The sequence below is a fragment of the Pelophylax lessonae genome (assembly GCF_965119305.1).
Source record: "Pelophylax lessonae genome assembly, chromosome: 8".
Taxonomy (NCBI): Eukaryota; Metazoa; Chordata; class Amphibia; order Anura; family Ranidae; genus Pelophylax; species Pelophylax lessonae.
This window is the reverse complement of record NC_138775.1, coordinates 131,274,287-131,295,662: the sequence shown is the minus strand read 5'-3', so window position 1 is coordinate 131,295,662 and position 21,376 is coordinate 131,274,287. Positions and strand designations below refer to the sequence as shown.

Genomic DNA, 21,376 nt, shown 5'->3' with positions numbered 1-21,376 from the left:
TGATTGTGCCAAGTCATGAATAGTTTTGTCTGCTAAAGACCGGTCATTGCTCTCTGTGGGCTCGGCAGGTGCAGCTATCAATGCACAGCTGTCAATCCAAGCTGCAGGAATCAGATTCTTGTCACTGGGATTTACTGTAGGGATACAGTATTAAGCATCACCTATTTGTGTCCTATCTGAAATTTTGCTGGGGCATGTCGTCTTAAGGCTTGATGTATTTGGTACCTACGGTATTTACTCAAAGCAACCTGTTGTTTTTTTTTTTTTTATTTTGTACAAAAAAAAAAAACATTGGGATATTATTTTTATCTTTATGTGCGCTTAAATTCATTTTAGTGTATTTTTATCCTGATTTAGATTTGATAACGGAAATATCTTGCAACATAAAAAGAAATGCAAATACCGATTTGTTTTATTCAACAAGATCTTTGCTTTCAGGAAATATAAACTGTTCTGGGGGTTTTAAGGTATTTTATCACCACAAATGTAGATTTTAAATTATGTGCGAAAAATAAAAACAGTTGCTTCAGAGGGGTAAGTGGTTAATTTATGGTAATGTGTTTTCTGTTTAGTGGAATATAATATGATATTCAGTCTGTTAAGATCAAGGGTTCTGGCACAAATGGGTCTTTTTCTTTTAAGGACATGAACAAATTGGGAGAAGCTTTAGTTTATTTCCAACGGGCAGCAGAGTTACAAACACAGGTTCCTATTGAATGCCTTCTCTCTCTGGCATATGTGGCATCTTGTAAAATATTGACACGTGAGTAGCAATCTTGTTTTGTTGCTCCCAGTAAAGCATATGAACCTATAGTATGTATGTGAGCCACTGAGGCTGCTAGGAAGTGTAGTTCTGTGCCTGTTGCTTTGAGTTCTGGCTGGGAAGGAGCCCGTCTACACTCCCCTACAGTGACAGAAAATAGTAGAAGATCCCTGGAGTCGCACTTAAGAACAAAACCTGCTATGTGTAGACAAGTGGAAGTCTCAACCTGGACCCCCGCCAAGCCACGCCCCCAACGTGTTTCTCTCTGACCACTGGCGCTTACGCATGAGGACAAGCAGTGACTGCTACTTGTCTACACATAGCAGGTCTTGTTCTGATGTGCGGGATCTTCTGCCCATTAAAGCATACTAGTTTATAATGGTAAAATATATTATTCATCCATCTTATTCATGCCTTGACAGATTCCTTTAGGGCCTTTAGTTATCTGGTCAGGATATTGTTTAATAATCATGTTTTTATCAGTCATTTTTTTTAAATTTCTGCTGCTTGCTGCTGTGTTATGTGCACTATGAACTGCAGTATCTGATCAAATGATTTGATGGTTTTTGAGTTGTATGAAAATGGCAGTTACATTTTATATATGCTATTTTAGTGACGTTGTCCCTGAAATAAAACTGTAAATTAAGTGGCTCAAGATAAGAACACATTGAGGTTGATTTACTAATCAGATTTCAGGCTAATCAGGTAATCAAGGTTATCCGGCTATTGCGTTTGCCTGGCAATTTTACACAGAGCTTAGTAAATGAGGTGAAGCTCTGTTGACTTCCAGCGTCCAATCATGCGGAAACAAAAAATGCTATTTTTTTTTCCCTTGCAGATGATTGGGTATTCTTTGCAAAGTGAAATTTTCACTACATTTACTAGGTTCTGGGGAAAATTCTCCTGCAAAGTGAAACATCAATTGCAATATGAACACTCTATTTGCTTTTAGTAAATCAGCCCCAATGAATACTCACATCTTCTTCTGTTCGCACCGCCAATTTCTGTAATAGTGAAGAGGACCACTAACAGAAGATCCCACAGAGTTCAACACTTCCAAGAACATTGATTTCTAGATCACCTACTGTACACTGTGCTTCCTCACTGCGCCTACATCACTGCAGTTTACAGTAGCGAGTGTGATGGGAGCAGACATCCAACACATTGGATGGAAAGTGTTGGACTTTACAGGAACTTCAGCCCGTGCATTCTCTTCATTATTAGGCCTTGTGCACACTGCAGCTCAAAAAAGCAGCTTCAGACATTTTTCTGTGCCTGTAAACTCCCCTCCATGTTGTGTCCATGCACACTTATAGGCTTTTCGGTTTAGTGGCAGGGGAGTTTACAGGCAGAAAAAAAAAATTACTACGGTAATTGTGCATTTTGAAGAGGAGCTTTTGAGCATTACAAACGCTCAAAAGCTTCTTAACGCGCGTTAGTGTGCATTAACGCTAGGTGCATTCCTGTGTTAATGCTTTTTAGTGGCCAGAATTCTGGTCATTAAAACATGCCCCCCAACCTGGCAGTGAAAGAAGAAGCCGTATAATGCCAATGTACTCTCTCCTCCTCCTATTACAAGCTCTCTGCTCTACTTGTTGCTGCATTGTTCTGCTTCTCCTTTACCCTTTCTTAGCTGTGCTGTACAGGGACTGCAAGAGACTGCTACCATTCAAAGCTTGGTACTGATGCTGCATGCATAAAAAAAAAAAAAAACACCAAAGTATTAATGATTAGGAGAGCTTCAATAATTTATGTCTTTATATCTGCCTGGGGTTCAGGTTTAAAATAAATATTTCCTAAAAGGAACATGGATGCCACCATTGTACTTCTAAGAAAAGTAAATATGACAAATATCAGTTTCCTGTTTGTCATGTTTACCCTCTTCATTTATTGCTTTGTAAATTCATAAAACCATATGTGTATGCTTGTTCCAGGTAAGAAATGCAGATATACATGCTAGTTCTAGATCGGTGACTCAAACCTTGTTGAACTCAGTTTTTCGGATGTAGGCAGCACACACACTTTTTTCATTTTCTTCACATCATACAATGTGCTACCAAATGTCTTCTGTATCCGATTTAATTGATTGGAATTTGCTAATATCCCCTGCAGGAGATTATGATGGAGCTCTTGCAGTGTTCACAGAGATGCAGTTGCTGGCTCAAGAAAAGGGTCTGCCTGCCCCAGGAAGCAATCTACCAGTGGGTAAGGATTTCAGGGGACTTACACAGCTGAGTACATGTATTTTACATTTACTTGGAAAGCATGCTGTTTTTTTCCATGTTCTAAGGCAGTAAAAGTACAAAAATACTTATGTAGTACAAAAATACTTATGTTTGAAATATTGTTTATAATTATATTATCTATCATAATATGTATAATATTATATTAAAGTGTAAAGTGGCATGTTGAAAATGCTGTTTAAAATGCAATAAAAAAGTCCGGCCAGTGAGCGCGCGCAGACCTCAGCTCCGCGCTTGGTTGGCTGCGACATAGCCCCACTGAACGGGGGCTGGCCTACAAAGTAAATGTTTTGCGAGGGCGCATACGATCTGGCCTCGGCCTGAGTTACAGCATTCCTCCTCGCCAGCCACCCCCCCTATTTCGAAGGAGCGGGGGTCTGTCTGGAGCGGTGCCCACCCTGTTAATAGTATGGTAAGTAGCTGTCCCCCCTCTAACCCTGGAGGTTTTTGGGGTGGACGTGGGCCCCTCCCTGGGACGGTCGAATGCCCAGGTTCCCCTCCTTCCCTTCTCGGTGGTCTTCTGCGGACTTGTCACTCCCCATATGCCTACACCCTTCCCATCCCCTCATGGTCTGGGCATACTTTCTAGTGCTGGCTCCTGGATCTTTCTCTTCCTTATCGCCGCATGGTGTAGAGTTTGTCTGGTGCTGTAAGTGTCTGATCGGTGGTGGTGAGTCTTTAGGTGGGGTTTTCTCTCTGCTTTAGCCGGGGTAGTGCTCTGTGCTGTACCCTGTGGTACTGCCAGCACAGTGGGGTGCCTTTAGCAATGTTATACATCTTTTTTGTCTGAGTCCCTCTCTTCTCTAATGGAGTCCCCAGAGGCTGCCAGGCCCTTCAGGTCCCACCAATCCCTGACTGCACTGACAGCAGTCCTGGAGTCCTTAGTTTCCAAGGTGGATTTGGAAATGGGCTAGCAAAAAGCATCCCCTGCCTTCCCCTGCTTCATCTGTCTGATCAGATCCTGAGTCTGATTCTGTCTTCGACCATGCACCCAGCATGCTCAGATAGTGAGGATGATTCCTCTGCTCCTCTAGCCGCGCAAGAAAAGGCGCTGGTGAATGCGCTGATTGTGTTAGTGGGTGAAACTTTAAAGGTGGAGGATGTGGCTGATGCTGCGTCGGAGGCGCCGGTCCCTTTTGGCACCCACAGGCCCTCAAGGGCGGCCAGGGTGTTCCCCTTTACTGTTTAATTTGAAAATATTGTCACTAAACAGTGGGGTTGTCCAAAACTCACCTTTGTTGTCCCTAAGCGTTTTGCTATGAGGTATCCTTATGAGGATTCCTTGCTTATAAAGTGGACGGTCCCACCTGTAGTGTTGGTGAAATAAAGCCACCTAATTCTGGTTGAGGAGTCCCTGGCCTTTAAGGACCCGGCTGATAGGAGGTCGGGAGCTCTGACCCGCCATGTGTTCACTGTGGCTCGTTCGGCACTTAGACCGGTGTTTACTAGTGTCGCAAACTCTGACTGAGTGGGCGAGACATGGGGGGGGGGGGGGCAGCTTCCCTCTGCATTTGGGTAGCTGGTGGATCAATTGGTCCAAGGGCTACAGTTTGTCTGTGATGCCTCTTTGGATGCAGCTCCCTTGCTTTCCAGGCTGTCTGTCTCAGCAGTGGTCCTTCAGCATAATATCTGGCTAAAATGGTGGTCTGTGGATCAGACTTTATAGAAGGCCTTAGCTGATCTCCCATTTGTAGGGGATCACCTGTTGTTTTGGCCCCAGTACTAGCATTGTTGCGTCAGCGGAGGATCGTGGTACTAGGGGTACCTGGATGATCTTCTTTGCGAGTGGAGTCTCCGTCTGCTCTGATGGACAACTTGGAGATTACTCTGCAAACTCTGAACCTTCAGAAGTCTGCTCTGGTTCCGTCCACAAGACTGGACTATCTGGGTCTGACTCTGGAAAAACTCTAGATTCTGTTGTCCAGCAGATGGTCTTCCCTCCGGGCTTGCATGCGGGTGCTGGGCCTGATGGTGTCTACCTTCGAGGCGGTTCTGTTTGCACAGTTCCACACGAGATCTCTGCAAAGCAAGATCCTGGCGAAAGGGGCCAAGAATACTCGATCTCTAGACAATTTGATCCTGTTGAGCCAGGGTGTGAGAGGGTCCCTGATTTGGTGGCTTCATTCTCTGGCATTTCAAAAGGGGAAAATCCTTGCTCCCCTTGTACTGGACAGTTGTCACCACGGTTGTCAGCTTGTACGGGTTTGGAGGGGACTTTGGCACAGATTGTGCTTAAGGGGTCTAGACTGCCGATCAGTGTACTGAATTTCCAAGCAATCGGACTTTGTCTGGATCATTGGACAGTTCATCTTCAGGGGTGTCTGGTACGCATTCAATCCGACAATGCCACGGCAGTGGCCTATGTCAATCACCAAGGGGGCACAAGAAGTGCCCTGGTGGCTCGGGAGGTAGCAGGTATTCCAAGTTGGGCAGAAGGGCTCGTTCCAGCCCTCTCCGCCGTACACATTCCAGGGGTGGAAAATTGGCAAGCGGATTATCTCAGTCGGCAGACGTTGAACCAGGGGGAATGGTCGCTTCATCCAGGGGTGTTTCACAGTTGTGCCTCTGGTGAGGTACTCCCTAGGTGGACCTGTTGGCCTCTCACTTCAACTGGAAGGTACAGAGGTTTGTGGCACGATCTCAGGATCCTCTAGCCAATGCCACAGATACCTTAGTGATTCCTTCAAGCCAGTATCATCTGATTTACGCCTTCCCCTGCTCAAACTTCTGCCAAGACTCTTGCGCAGGATCAAGGTAGAAGGGATTCTGGTCATTCTAGTGGTTCCAGACTGGCCTCGCTGGTCTTGGTATGCTAATCTGGTACGACTGGTCGCCGATGCTCCTTGGAGACTTCCTCTCAGAGAAGACCTGCAGTCCCAAGGGCCAATCTTCCATCCGGCTTGGCTGTTGAAAGCCAGGTGCTGAAGGATAGAAGTTTGTCTGAATCGGTGTTTCCTACATTGTTAAAGGCTAGAAAATCTACCTCCAGGAATATCTACCATTGTACTTGGAAGACGTACATTGCATGGTGTGAGTCTATTGGGGTTCACCCTCGTGCCTTTTCGGTTGCTCAGATATTGGCTTTCCTTCAACAGGGGGGGGTTAAGCAGTGCCTGGCCATGAGTTCCATCAAGGGCCAGGTTTCCATTGCCGTCGTGGCACCTCATTTTGGTTCTGTCTGTTCTTCAGAAGCCTCTCTTTGAAAGTCTTCGGGAGGTTCCCCTGCTTACCTTGTTTCAGAAGGTGGCCTTTTTGGTGACTATTACTTCTGCACACAGGGTGTCAGAGCTGGCGGCATTGTCTTGTCGTTCACCTTACCCAGTGGTTCACAGAGATAAGGGGGTTCTTCGTCCCTGTCCGTCGTTTCTGATTTCCATTTGAATGAAAACATTGTGTTGCCTTCCCTATGCCCTAGGCCTAAACATCCTAAGGAAATTCTCTTGCATTCCTTGGATGTGGTTTGGGCAATCAAGGTATAACTGTCAGCTACAGAATTTTTTTCGGAAGTCAGACTCGCTATTTGTACTTACGGATGGACCTCAAAAGGGTTGGCTGGTTCTGCTGCGACCATTTCCAGATGGATCAGACAGATGGGGATTCAGGCCTATTCACTTAAGTGTCAGGTTCCTCTTTTCCCTGTTAAGGCGCACTCTACTCGGGTGATTGGTGCCTCGTGGGCCTTCCGTCATTAGGCGTCAGTGCTGCAGGTTTGCAAGGCAGCCATCTGGTCGTCTGTGCACACTTTCACAAAGTTCTATAAAGTGTATGTGTTGGCATCTGCGGATGCTTTCTTTGGCTGCAAGGTTTTGCAGGCTGCTGTTTAGAGGACCTGGTCCTCTTTGAGGGTTTGTTTTTTTTCAGGTGAGCCTCAGTTGTTTATGGTTGAGTTCCATTTTACCTGGTTGGCTACAGTTTTAGCCTTGGGAATTTTTTCTTACTGTTCCCACCCCTCATGTTTGACACTGCTTTGGGATGTACAAACTTTCAAGAAGATAAGGAAGGAGCTGTGTCCGTCAATGAACGAAAGAGAAAATGGGATTTTTGTCTTTGATCCTGATGCCCTTAACATTATTGTATTGTGTTGATGCTCTAGACCAGGGGTCTCCAAACTACAGCCCTCCAATTGTTCAGGAACTACAATTCCTATCATACCCAGTCATGTCTGTGAATGTCAGAGTTTTACAATGCTTCATGGGACGTGTAGTTTTGCAACAGCGGGAGGGCCATAGTTTGGAGATCCCTGCTCTAGACCATGTACTTTTCCAAGTTTCAAGTCCAGAATGCCTCTTATCTCTGCGTATTCACAGGAATTTGTGTTTAAAAAGCTTGTTCAGCTGAACCTGCTTGTAAGAAGCGCCTTATGCGTATTCCTTTTGACTGAATACATTTTGCCTTTTGTGAAATCCCTTGATAAAACCTATTTAATGAAGTCACTGTGTGGAAATGGGCTCTTACCCTACAAGAAAAAGCTTAAGCCTCCTAAACCTATGGCTTCAACCTCTACACCGCGGAAGAGTCTTTTCTGATCTCTCTATGTGTCATCCTCATGACAGACATACAAGGTGCCTAGCTACACATCCCCAATCTTTCCTTTACATTAACATTTTCTAGGACCAACACTTCCAGTTTGGCTGTCCACTGCTGTTGACTACACCTGGAGTGTTCACATCACAAAATTGCTTGTACTGCTTCTTGCTCTACTAAGGTCCAAGAGCATTCATATCCAGAATATTTGGATAACCTCCTGCTGAAGGACTCACTCAATCACAAACTTGTCTGCCAACATCCAAAGGACGATTGAGCCCCCTTAAACCTTTGACCGGCTAATTCGTTTCCCAAAGTCTGCCCTCCAGCCCTCACACCCTTTGGAGTACCAGGGTCTTATCTTAAAGTTCACAACTTCTGGCCGTCCAGCGTTTCACCAACATTCTTGAAATGAGAGCCATTAAATTAATGCTACAGCATTGGACCCACAGCAAGATCACAGTCAGGGTGCAATCAGTGGCCCAGCAGTGGTATACACAAATCATAAGAGGGACACAAGAAGTGGAGTTGCCCTAAGGGAAACAAATTTCATACTCTCTTCCTGGGCGAAAATTCATATTTTGGCTCCCTCCGCCATCCACATCCTTGTCATGGACAATCGGCAGGTGGTCTTCTTGAGCTGCCAGCATTTAGACCCAGGGGAAAGGGTTTCTGCACTTTCAAGATCTTCCTGAATCCCTGTCAAAGGTGGGGAAAACTATATGTGGATGCCCTGTGGTTTTCGCAGCAGATGGCATGGTGACTATACCTTCCCTCTGATAAATATTCTCCCTTGACTGTTGCTCACTATAAAAGTAGAAAGGGTTCTGGTGAACCTCTTCACACCAAATTGGTCCAGAAGGATGTGGTACATAGATATGAGCCTTGACCTCTTCCAAACAGACCAGACTTGTGCAAGGCCCCCTATTCCACCCACCCTGCTTTTCAGTCTCTGGCTTTACGACATGGCTGTTGATACCTGAAGGATAGGGCTTTCTCTGACTCTGGTATTGCCACCTTACTCGGAGTAAATAAAATTTACGAAGAAAGATTTGCAAAATTTAGTAACGGCGCCTTTTTTTTTTTTTTTTTTCTTTATGTAGCAAAAAAAAAAACCTAAGTGATTAAATACAATTAAGAAAAAGCTCTATCTGTCTCAAAAAAATAATATAAAATAAATGTGTTGCATGACTGAGTAAATGTCATTCAAACTGTGACATTGCTAAAAACTGAAAAATGTCCGGAACTGGAGGGGGATTAAACAGTCTGGCCTTAAAATGGTTAATACTAGAGGTTAAAGTGTTTGTAAAGGCTGAAGGATTTTTACCTTCATGCATTCTGTGCATGAAGGTGAAAAATCTCCTCTGTTCAGCAGCCACCCTAATACTTACCTGAGCCTGATTTTCCTCAAGCCATGTGAACAAGAGCCTCGGCTCTCCGGGCACTCTCCGTCCTCATTGACTAAGACAGCAACGGCTCCTGCTGCTGTTAATTTCAGCCAGTAAGCCAATAAGAACAGAGAGGGGGCAGGGCCAAGCCATGGCTGTGTGAATGAACATGCAGAGCCGCAGCTTAGGAGCGAGCCTGTTCAGGTTCCACCTTTGCAAGCTGCTTGCTCTGGGGGCACTTGGCAGGAGGGAGGGGCCAGAAGCACTGGTGGGGGACCCAAGAAGAGTAAGATTGGGGCTGCTTTGTGCAAAAACACTGCACAGAGCAGGTAGGTATAACAAGTTTGTTTTTAAAAAAAAAAAATATTTATCACTTTAATGTTTTATCTGGTTATATATCTGTCATAAAACAAAAGCAATAAAGTATTCAACAGTCTATACAACTTTTTTTTAGGTATAGGTGTAGGTATGTTATATATTTGTGAAACAGATGAATTGGGAGATACTGCCCTAAAAATGTATTATGGGTAATGTTGTTGCTAAATTCAAATTATTTTATGATGTCTTCAGGAAAATGCTTTATATATGCAAATTACTTCAGCCATTTGCTAAGCCATATCTCCCCTCAGCAGACTTATTAGTAACTCATTACAAAGTAAAGTTTAAAAACCAAATATTGCAGAAATCAACAAAATTGCGCATGTAGAAACGTTATAAAATCAAAAATGTTGGCTGCGCCTATCTGTGTGCAATCCAATTTAGTAATTTACCAGATCTATGTGATAAAATGTCTAGTGAATTGAAGAAAAAAAAAAGAAAATGTCTGAATGTGAATTAGTAAAGAAAATTTTGAAAAATAAATGAACAAATAACTCACAATATTAAAAATAATGCATGCATTAGGCTTTTATGAATTGGGCTTTTATGTATTTTGTTAAATATTTTGCATTGCAGGAGCATTTTTGGACATGATAGCAAAATGTGAAGTATCACGTGTCCTCCTCCTCATGCTGTTGCAGGTAAGCAGGAATTCCTGTAATTCTAATCCATTTATATTTCTTGGATTGCTCTTGCAACAAAGAAGCTGCTCTGTTAATTGATACAAATGATTGAAAAGTGTTATTGGCATAAAAAATAATATACTTCTGAAAAACAACCCCACACCATAAACCACCCTCCACCAAATGATTTGGACCAGTGCACAAACAAGGTCCATAAAGACATGGATGAGCGAGTTTGGGGTGGAGGAACTTGACTGTGCTGCCCTGCCCTCAACCCGATAGAACACCTTTGGGATGAATTAGAGTGGAGAATGCAAACCAGGCCTTCTCGTCTAACATGAGTGCCTGACATCACAAATGTGCTTCTGGAAGAATGGTCAAACATTCCCATAGACACACTCCTAAACCTTGTGTGCAGCCTTCCCAGAAGAGTTGAAGCTGTTATAGCTGCAAAGGGTGGGCCAACTCAATATTGAACCCCACCAACTAAGACTGGGATGCCATTAACCACTTGCTGACCGCCCACAGTATATTTACTGCGGCAGTCAGCCCCTCACAGGCAAAGCGATGTAGTACTACATCGCTAGCCTGTGAGGCTCTAGGGGGCGAGCGCCCGGCGCCGGAAGCGCTCGTTCACAGACCCCCCCTGCGCGTATGACCGGCGGACCCGAAGTCCGCCGGTCACTCGCGATGATCGGGTGGAGAGGGAGAAAGGCAGGCGGCTAATGTAAACAAAGCCGCCTGTCGTTCTCCCCTGTGTAAGAACAAAGATCATACGGTCCTGCTATGCAGGATCGTATATCTCTGTAGTTGCACAAACAGCCACATCCAATCACAGTTAGAAGCACACCCCTAGGGACACACTTAATCCCTCCTTCTCCAATAAAGTTGATCCCTTCCCTGCCAGTGTCATTTTTACAGTAACAGTGCATATATATAGCACTGATTACTGTAGTAATGTCACTGGTAACCCCAAAAGTGTCAAAAATGTCAGTCAAGGGTCCGATCTGTCCGCCGCAATGTCGCAGTCCCGCAAAAAAAATCGCAGATCGCAGCCATTACTCGTTTAAAAAAAAAAACAACAAAAATCTCTCCCTTAGTAAACGCAATAACTTTTGCGCAAACCAATCAAAATACGCTTTTTGCAATTTTTTTTTACCAAACATATGTAGCAGAAAGCAAATTGGCCTAAAATGTAAAAAAATTATGATTTTTACATATTTTCTTTTTTGGGAATTTCATATAAAAAAAATTAAAAAATATTGTTATTTTTGCAAAATTTACACTCTTTTTTTGTTTATAGCGCATGATCAAAAAATCGCACAGGTGATCAAATACCACCAAAAGAAAGCTCTGTTTGTGGTAAAAAAAGGACGTCAATTACATATGCGTACAGCGTCGTACGACTGTGCAATTGTCCGTTAAAATCACGCAGTGCCAAATCGCAAAATAGGCCCTGGTCAGAAAGGGGGTAAAATCTCATCCGATACCCTAATGACACTATTTAAAGTACACAGTACATTTATACCCACTGGACATTACTCCTTTATTGGGACTTTCACCAGGACGTTAGATATCACACATATAGAGCATTCCACAACAAAAAACTTTTTTTTTTTTTTATAATTTTTATTGGTGTTTCAAAAAGGTAACAAAGAAATGTGGACGCAGCCGCTAAACACGTAGGTTAATAAGCAATATAACATAACAAGGTTGAGTATAAGATTAACATTATATAGTGGTACATTCTCCTTAGGATTTAACACAACAAAAAACTATTTGAGTGAAGAGGAACTCTCCTCTTCGAAATCATTAAAGGATGATAACTCTATCATCGTAAAACCAGATGGCAAGGGGGAGCAGTGGTCATTATGGACTATAAGTAATTCAGAGTTAAGGGTGCTGAATCTTTTGTCTGAAGGTGCCAGCTATAGGTCAGAGTTGATCATGTAGAGGACATTCAGAGAAGACTTTTCGGAACTGATCATATAGTAAGCTCTAGCAAACATCTGAAGCTTAACAGTTGCTAAAAGTTGTTTAAAGTTAGAACAGAAACCTGCCAAAGCAATATTCAATTACATAATAATTCATATACAAATTTCTATGTCTGTAGTTCAAAAGTAAGCCTGCCACAAGTGAATGTTATCTATTGTATCAGGAAATACAAAACTGACACAAAAGTAATTTACATCTGTTACCTGGGCCACAATTCTGTGTAGAAAACTTTTTTAGGGCCAGTTCACACCAGAAATTGTACATTTTCTGTGAGATTCAAACACGGTGCGATTTGAGTCCATTTAATTTTAAATGGACTAAATTGTACTGGACCACATCGAAAGTAGTGCATCACTACTTAAAAAAAATGCACTGCAGCTGGATTGCATGGTATTTTTGTACCAAGCGATCCGGTGCAGGCAAAGGCACTGCGTTTGCAACCTTTTTATTTGGGGGGTTTTGTTAACTTAACTAAGACACCCGCAGCAGATTGCAACTGCCGTGTGTTTTGAACGCAATGTAGGAAAAGCGCACAGAATGCAGGTTTTATGCACTGCGTTCTGGTATGACTGAGCATTTAAAGCAGATACAGTATCTCACAAAAGTAAGTACACCTCAAATTTTTGTAAATATTTTATTATATCTTTTCATTCTACAACACTGAAGAAATTACACTTTGCTACAATGTAAAGTATTTAGTGTACAGCTTGGTATAACAGTGTAAATTTGCTGTGCCCTCAAAATAACTCAACACACAGCCATTAATGTCTAAACCGCTGGCAACAAAAGTGAGTATACCCCTAAGTGAAAATGTCCAAATTGGGCCCAGTTAGCCATATTCCCTCCCCGGTGTCATGTGACTCATTAGTGTTGCAAGGTCTCAGGTGTGAATGGGAAGCAGGTATGTTAAATTTGGGGTTATCGTTCTTACATTCTCAAACTGGTCACTGGAAGTTCAACATGGCACCTCACGGTAAAGAACTCTCTGAGGATCCAAATAAAAAGAGTTGTTGCTCTACATAAAGATGGCCTAGGCTATAAGAAGATTGCCAAGACCCTGAAACTGAGCTGCAGCACAGTGGCGAAGACCATACAGCGATTTACCAGGACAGGTTCCACTCAGAACAGGCCTCTCCATGGTCGACCAAAGAAGCTGATTGCACATGTTAAGCGCCATATTCAAAGATTGTCTTTGGAAAATAGATGTATGAGTGCTGCCAGCATTGCTGCAGAGGTTGAAGGGGTGGGAGGTTAGCCTGTCAGTGCTTAGACCATACGGTGCACACTGCATCAAATTTGTCCCAGAAGGAAGCCTCTTCTAAAGATGATGCACAGCAAAGCCTGCAAACAGTTTGCTGAAGACAAGTAGGCTAAGGATATGGATTACTGGAACCATATCGTGTGGTCTGATGAGACCAAGATAGACTTATTTGGTTCAGATGGTGTCAAGCGTGTGTGGCAGCAACCGGGTTAGGAGTACAAAGACAAGTGTGTCTTGCCTACAGTCAAGCATGGTGATGGGAGTGTCATGGTCTGGGGCTGCATGAGTGCTGCTGGCTCTGGGGAGCTACAGTCCATTGAGGGAACCATGAATGCAAACATGTACTGTTACATACTGAAGCAAAGAATGATCCCCTCCCTTCAAACGACCCCAAACACACCTCCAACATGACCACTGCCTTGCTAAAGAAGCTGAGGGTAAAGGTGATGGACTGGCCAAACATGTCTCCAGACCTAAACTCTATTGAGCATCTGTGGGGCATCCTTAAACGGAAAGTGGAGGAGCGCAAGGTCTCTAATATCCACCAGCTCCGTGATGTCGTCATGGAGGAGTGGAAGAGGACTCCAGTGGCACACTGTGAAGCTCTGGTGAACTCCATGCCCAAGAGGGTTAAGGCAGTGCTGGAAAATAATGGTGGCTACACAAAATTTTTACACTTTGGGCCCAATTTGGACATTTAAAATAGGGGTGTACTCACTTTTGTTGCCAGCGGTTTAGACATTAATGGCTGTGTGTTGAGTTATTTTGAAGGGACAGCAAATTTGCAAGCTGTATACTCACTACTTTACATTGTAGCAAAGTGTAATTTCTTCAGTGTTACATGAAGAGATATAATAAAATATTTACAAAAATGTGAGGAATGTACTTACTTTTGTGAGATACTGTATATATGGGAGGCTCCAGCATAATAAAAGTGTAGTTGGTAGAAAAAGTATTTCTCTAGCGCTCATCGACAGACGTAGTCCTCGGTGATACACCACCTTCGGGTTATGTTACCTCCGCAGGAGCAGGACTAGACAGGAAATTAAAAAGCTCTGGCCACACCCTAGGGGCAGTCCCAGAGGGTATATCCTCTCTCTCTCTGCCTCAGCAAATCAGTTATTTTCTGTCTAGTTAGGAGTAAGGACCTAGATACCTTGCTGGGATCTTAGGTCCTGGCAAGAAATTTTTTTCTAAAAGGATTTTTGGACAGCTTTTTTTCTCCAGTGTTCCTGTGAGATCTTCAAGCAAGAAAGCTGAACTGGGCGACGGGCTGGATGTTGAGATCCGGTGGTCACCCCAGTTCAGCCTACGAGCGCGTGCAGGCCATAGCTCCGCGCTGAGTCGGCCGCGACAAAGTCCCATTAAAGGACTGAACCCGCGAGTTAAACGTCTCGCTGAAACGCCAAAGACCATGAGTCACGGCGTCTGTATCGGTCGACAGCCCTCCCGCCCCGGTGGAGAGGGGTACTGTCAGGAGTTGGTGCCCGCCTGGTTCCGGTATGGTGAGTAGTATGTTCCCCCTGTTTTCCCTGACGGGTTTTGTGGTGAACGCGGGCCCCTCTCTGTATGGTAAGAAAGAGTTTCTTTCTATCCTATAACATGTCACAAATCCTCCTACTTTGAGTGTGATTTTATGTGTGCAAAAGCCAGGAGGCTTGGTTTGGGAGCTAACAATCTATTGTATACATGTTTTAAAGATGTAATCTGTGGCATTCTGGGAATCTTATGGGTTAAGTATAAGCTACCTACCAGTCAGAAGCCATGGACATGTAGACTGCCTTCCAAGTCAGATCTCCAGCTAATAGCAGGCCTCCCGAACGGCCATGCGGTCCGCCAGGGCCGGTACCGCCAAACACGCCATATCCCCATGCAGAGAGAGTGTTGTGTGCCTGCAGCACACCGCTAGTCAGCACAGGCCGCCGCCATTTTTTTTGCTGGATCGCACGAGCCGCCATTTTGGCGTAGCCTCGTGTCTCCAGCATGGGGGCGGCCATGTTTTAGGTGATTCTACACCTCGTGGAGCTTGGGGGAGGCGCCGGAAGGCGTACAGAGGGGCGGAGCCGCCTCCTTTCTTCCTGGGCAGCCAGCCAAAAGACTTCCTGTTTGTCTAAGACAGCGCTGTAAGCTGTTGCAGTTCAACTCTGAACATCAAGTGGTGAGCCTGGGGGTTTATCTCTCTCTCTCTCGATCGATAGGGATCCCTAGCAGGTAACACTAAGGGGTTTTTTGTGGCGCTGAGGGTCAAAAAAAAAAAAAAAAAAAAAAGTTTTTTCTTTACTTTGAATTATATCATCCAGGAAGTAACTGGAGTTATTATGGACCCTGCCACACAGATTCCCCCACCTGTTTCCCTCGAGGGGGCCTCGGGACCCGCCGGTGTACAGAGTATAGAGTCATTTACAGCAATTTTGGAGTCTATGGTGGCTCGGGTGGAGGCGGCCTGTCAGGGACGGGGGTCAAGGAAGCGACCCCCGCCTACCCCTATACCATCTGACACCTCTGACTCTGATTCAGAGATGGTCACTGCAGTTGCAGGTTCCTCTGCAAGGGCTGCTATCCCAGGTAAAGCCCCCTCAGACAGTGAGGAGGACGCTTCTTCTCCTGCTATAATTCAGGAAGAAGCATTGGTGGACGCACTAGTTGTGGCAGTGCAAGAAACCTTAAAACTTGAGGCTTTACCGGCAGAGGCAACTGAAACAGAGAGGCCTTTTGGGACTAATAAGCCCATCAAGACGGCGAAGGCTTTTCCTGTACCTAAATGTTTTGGAAATCAGATTAAAGGAGAATGGGAACATTCTAAACGTACCTTTACTATTTCCAAGCGTATTGCTAGACGCTATCCGTTTGAGGAATCCATCATTAAGAAATGGACGGTACCACCAGTCGTGGATCCGCCTATTTCCAGGCTGAACAAAGCCACGGTTATTCCAGTGGAGGACACTTCGTCCTTTAAGGATCCGGTGGATCGAAAGATAGAAGCGGAGTCCCGCACTATCTTTTCTCTGATAGGGTCAGCATTTAGACCAGTAATCGTTATTGGTCTAGTTTCCCAGACACTTACAGAATGGGCGAAGATGGTACGCCAAGATCTTAGGGGAAAAGATATTCCCCAGGAGACATCTGATTTGATAGAACAGATCATACAAGGGCTACGGTTTATCTGTGACGCAGCCTTGGACACTACTCCCCTATTAGGGCATGCATCTAAGTTAGCAGTGATCCTCAGACGTGTGCTGTGGTTAAAATGCTGGTCAGCTGACCTAGGTTCCAAAAAGACTTTGACCAATCTCCCTTTCCAGGGGAATCGTCTATTTGGAGCCAACCTAGATGAAATCATTAAGGATGCCACCGGGGGCAAGAGTACTTTTTTGCCACAGGCTGCAAAAGCTAAGGAACCTCGCAACAAGCGAGGACCTTTCTTTACCGCCCATAAAGGACGCCCGGCTGGTACTTCCGGGAAAGGCAAGACTCCTCCAGGAGGGTTCAAGAAGGGCTGGTCGGACAAGCAGAGGACCAACCCAGCCAAACCCGAAGCAAAGGAGTACACAGCCTGAAGGTGCGCCCCCACCCAATTTCAGGGTGGGGGGACGTTTTCACCGGTATTCAGGACATTAGATCGAGCATCAACCACTACTACCGGTGCGATTCTTCCCTTCCAACATTTAAGCACAGGAAGCGGTAGTTACCGTTCCCTGTATAGATCTTTTCCTTTACCTTTTTCTAAGATTAGTCCCGATACCTCACAGGAATCGGATCTGATTGACCAGATAGGCCAAGTAGCCTCTAGTCGGGTGACTTCGGTCCCTGAGGTTCAACCAGAAAAGATCACCTTGCCTGATAACTATCAGGTATCTGATAAATGTGTGGGAACAGAAAACGACCAGACTTTCTCGGATGGTCGGGGCCAGATACCTCTAGGGACGCCTGGTTCAGATCCAATCAGCGCCAGTGGTCCTAGAAATTCTAGGCTGGCCTCTTCAAGCCGGCCTGGCCGACTTGGACAGGTTAGTCGCAGACGTTCCGTGGGAACTTCGTCTCAGGGAGTGTCTGTAGTTTCAAGGACCTATTTACCTTCGTGCTTTACAGTCGCTGGTTTTAATGGCCTGGCCATTGAGACCCAAGTACTGAAGGACAGAGGTTTGTCTACTTCTGTCATTCCTACCCTTATTAAAGCAAGGAAAGCGACTTCCAGCAAAGTCTATTATCACACATGGAAGACTTATATTGCGTGGTGCGAATCTTTAGGATTTCCTCCACGTACCTATTCGGTGTCTCGAATATTGGCCTTTTTGCAACAAGGGGTTGAGCAGAAGCTAGCCTTGAGCACCATCAAGGGTCAAGTTTCAGCATTAGCAATCTTCTTTCAGAAACCTTTAGCTACCAAATCCTTGGTGCGGAATTTCATCCAGGGGGTGCGGCACCTGGCTCCTCCAGTCCGCGCGCCCTTACCGCCCTGGGATCTTAATTTGGTTTTGTCGGTTCTACAGAAACCTCCCTTTGAAAACATCAGGGAGATTCCCTTGCTTACTTTATCCCAGAAGGTGGTCTTCTTGGTGGCTATTACTTCTGCTCGCAGGGTGTCAGAACTGGCTGCATTATCATGCCAGTCCCCATACCTAGTGATTCATAGGGATAAGGTAGTACTTCATCCTAAGCCATCTTTTCTTCCTAAGGTGGTTTCAGATTTTCATCTGAATGAAGATATTGTACTACCTTCCTTGTGTCCTCAGCCCAAGCATCATCGGGAACATGCGTTGCATTCCTTGGATGTGGTTCGGGCAATCAGGGTATACCTGAAAGCTACGGAATCATTCCGTAAGACGGATTCACTTTTTGTGATCACGGATGGCCCCAGAAAGGGTTTGCCTGCATCTGCCGCGACCATTGCCAAATGGATTAGACAAACGGTGGTACAGGCTTATTCTATTAAGGGTCAGAGTCCTCCGTTCCCTGTTAGGGCGCACTCCACTCGAGCGCTCAGTACTTCCTGGGCCTTTCGCCATCAGGCGTCAGTGGTCCAGGTATGTAAGGCGGCCACTTGGTCGTCGGTACATACCTTTACTAAATTCTATAAAATTGATGTGACGGCATCGGCGGATGCCTCATTTGGCCGCAAGGTTTTGCAGGCCGCAATTTGAGGAGACCGGTGGTCTACCTCGAGGGTTTTTTTCTGTTTGAAAAATTTTTTTGTTGAGTCTCATCATTAAGGATGAGCATTGTAAACTTCTAGTTGGCACCGGTTGGGCCTTCTAGATTGGGATTTGATTTCCATTTTCCCACCCCTCAGTTGTGATACTGCTCTGGGACGTCCCGAAGGTGGTGTATCACCGAGGACTACGTCTGTCGATGAGCGCTAGAGAAAAATGGATTTTTGTAAAATCTTACCGTAAAATCCTTTTCTCTTAGCTCATCGACAGACGTAGTCCCCGCCCCTCTGTTTTGGAGTTGGGTTGGGTTAAATTCTCTAAGCACTGCTTTTTCACATAACTGATTTGCTGAGGCAGAGAGAGAGAGGATATACCCTCTGGGACTGCCCCTAGGGTGTGGCCAGAGCTTTTTAATTTCCTGTCTAGTCCTGCTCCTGCGGAGGTAACATAACCCGAAGGTGGTGTATCACCGAGGACTACGTCTGTCGATGAGCTAAGAGAAAAGGATTTTACGGTAAGATTTTACAAAAATCCATTTTTGATTAAATTGTTATGGCCTGCTGTCAAAAAGGGGAAGTGTGAACAAAGCTAATGTGTTACATCATTGTTAAAATTCAAAGGTTATGTGTGTGAAGTGTTTAATAAATAGTTTATAGTATGTTGTGTTCTTAAAGTGGTTCTAAAGCCTCTTAATGCATAAAATGCCTTCTCTGCTGCAGAAACCCCCTAGCCTCCACTTATTCTTGCTTAAGTCCAATCCAGCAACGTGCATGAAAGCAGCGTATCTTGCCGCTGTCTCCCTCCTCATTGGGCAGATTGATAGCAGTGGGAGCCATTAGTTCCTGCTGTTGTCAATCAAATGCTGTGACGAGGGAGCAGGGGGCGGGGGCCGAGTTCCCCGGTCTGTATCTAATAGAAGCAGACAGGGCGGCAGGGGAGCAAGCCTGCACAGGTGCCCTCATTTAAAGTGACTTTCCCTGGGGCTCTCACTGAAGAGAAGGGGCCTGGAGCACTGGCAGGAGACCCCATAAATAAATGATCGGGGCTGTTCTGTGCAACATTATTGCACAGAGCAGGTACGTGTACCATGTTTGTTATTTTAATAAAAAAAAAATAAGGGTTTAATGTTACTTTAGTCACAAGATAATGTGAAACTCAGAGCAAAGGGGAAGAATTTAGTGGAATGGGATCTGGTCAAAACATGGAAAGGGAAAAATATATTTAGAATAATAGCTGTATTATTATTACTAGTACAGGCCTAGCTATGTGATTTCTTTCTAATGCAGATTGTGGGTTGGACAACAATAACATCATGTTGTCTGCATAATCCTTTGTAGTCTTCTCTCTACCCGAACCTACAGTACTAGGATGGAGGCATTATGGCAAAGGTTTAATGCCTTTTTGTTTGCATTTTTGTTTACTTATGTCACATCTGAACTATTGTAACATTTCTTAATTTAGGATACTCTCTCTTGTTTCAGCCTCCCCCTCAAAAACTTTTACCTGAACATGCACAGACTCTAGAAAAGTATGACTGGGAAGCTTTTGACAGCCACAACCATGGTGAGGACCTTCCAGCCACCCCCCACCCCCACTGCTTTGGCTTTTGCACACTTATGAACAGATGACCCCGTAGTTTAGTTTGTCTCTCACTGCCATTTCCAGTGCCATTACATATCAAAATGTCAACTGGAGGTGGAATTCTCAAGTAATATCAACATCCCTCCCCCCAATCATAAAGGATGGTTGACCGCTTAGTATGCAGTACCGATAATGTAACTCTGAGTAGCAACGAGATGGACAGAAATTAAAAACAAGCAAGTACATAAAGACAAGTAAATAACTCAGTACAGGGTAGCAGTTACATCATTGCAATCTGCGGATGTACCTTAACAGATATTGTAAACTTTGATAAATGCCGAACCTGACAAATAATGTGTGTGGATTCCTGTACCTGTTTCTAGAGGATTTGCCTATTTTGACTTTGAGGTGTTAAAAGTAAAATGTCCTCATTATTCTCATAATTTTTTTATCCAATTTTAATAACAGTACACAAAAACATGATGTACTGTTGAGGGATGTACTTTCATGTTATTATTGGCTCATTCACACTACCCATGATTTAGTAGCGCACCATTCATGCATTGGTGGATTTGAAATGTGTGTTGCACTGGGCTGCTAAAAATGCAGCTAGGCCTACATTTTTGTGCCCTACAGCCCATTCATTATGAATAGTCGGCTTAATACACTGTGCCATAACTTCTGTGGGTTATTGTTTTCAGGTGTTAATGAGCTATAAAGAATCAGACCCTGTTAACATAACCACTTTAATGCAGCCATAAAGCTTTATCCAAAGGCCATGTTGCAAAAAATGAATACACCCCAATGAAAGTCTTAGGAGCAAAGCTAAATTTTAGACAACGAAATCCTAATTAACAATTAACTTAGAAAGAAAATTATTTATTTTAAACAAAAAAAGGTGAAGGCTACAATTAGGTCAGCAAAGCTTTAGTTATCAGTCAGCAAAAGTGAACAAAAATTTAACAAAGCTGAAACTGCAACCATCTCACAGAGACTTCCAGCCATCCACGGAAGTTAACACCTCGACTAGAGTGTCTTCTGATATAAAGGGTTGAAGAAAATCGCCATGCAAGTTCACTGCAGTTAGCTAAAGAAGTAGAAAGTCAAACTGGGGTTAATGTCTCCAGTGACACAATTTGGCGTACACTGCATGGCTAACATGGGTGTCGTCCACGAAGGAAGCCTCCTCTAAAGCCCATGCACAAAAATGCCCGCCTAGAATTTATCAGGGCTCATGCTGAAAAAGAAGATGACTACTGGGACTCTGTACTTTGGAGTGATGAGACCCAGGTAAATGTTTGTGGAACTGATGGCGTCAAAACTCTATGGCGTCACAAAGGTGCGGAGTACAAAGAAAAATGCATGTTACCTACAGTGAAACATGGTGGTGGCAGTGTCCTCCTCTGGGGCTGCATGAATACTGCTGGTGTTGGGGAGCTGCATTTCATTAATTGTATCATTAATTCACAG

At 44.4% G+C, this 21,376-nt stretch overlaps 1 protein-coding gene and 1 long non-coding RNA gene across 3 annotated transcripts in view; one reads left to right on the top strand and one right to left on the bottom strand.

The window, feature by feature from the left end:
• Positions 1 to 21,376, bottom strand: part of LOC309561779 — a 113,718-nt gene that overhangs the window by 46,148 nt on the left and 46,194 nt on the right. The window lies entirely within an intron of this gene.
• Positions 1 to 21,376, top strand: part of LOC309561168 (40-kDa huntingtin-associated protein-like) — a 65,802-nt gene that overhangs the window by 32,452 nt on the left and 11,974 nt on the right. For both annotated transcript variants that reach the window (XM_082264919.1, XM_082264918.1), the window contains exons 6-9: positions 643 to 763; positions 2,876 to 2,968; positions 9,873 to 9,937; positions 19,807 to 19,888. In XM_082264919.1, the coding sequence (XP_082121045.1) occupies positions 643 to 763; positions 2,876 to 2,968; positions 9,873 to 9,937; positions 19,807 to 19,888 (361 nt within the window). The remainder of the gene's footprint in view (positions 1 to 642; positions 764 to 2,875; positions 2,969 to 9,872; positions 9,938 to 19,806; positions 19,889 to 21,376) is intronic.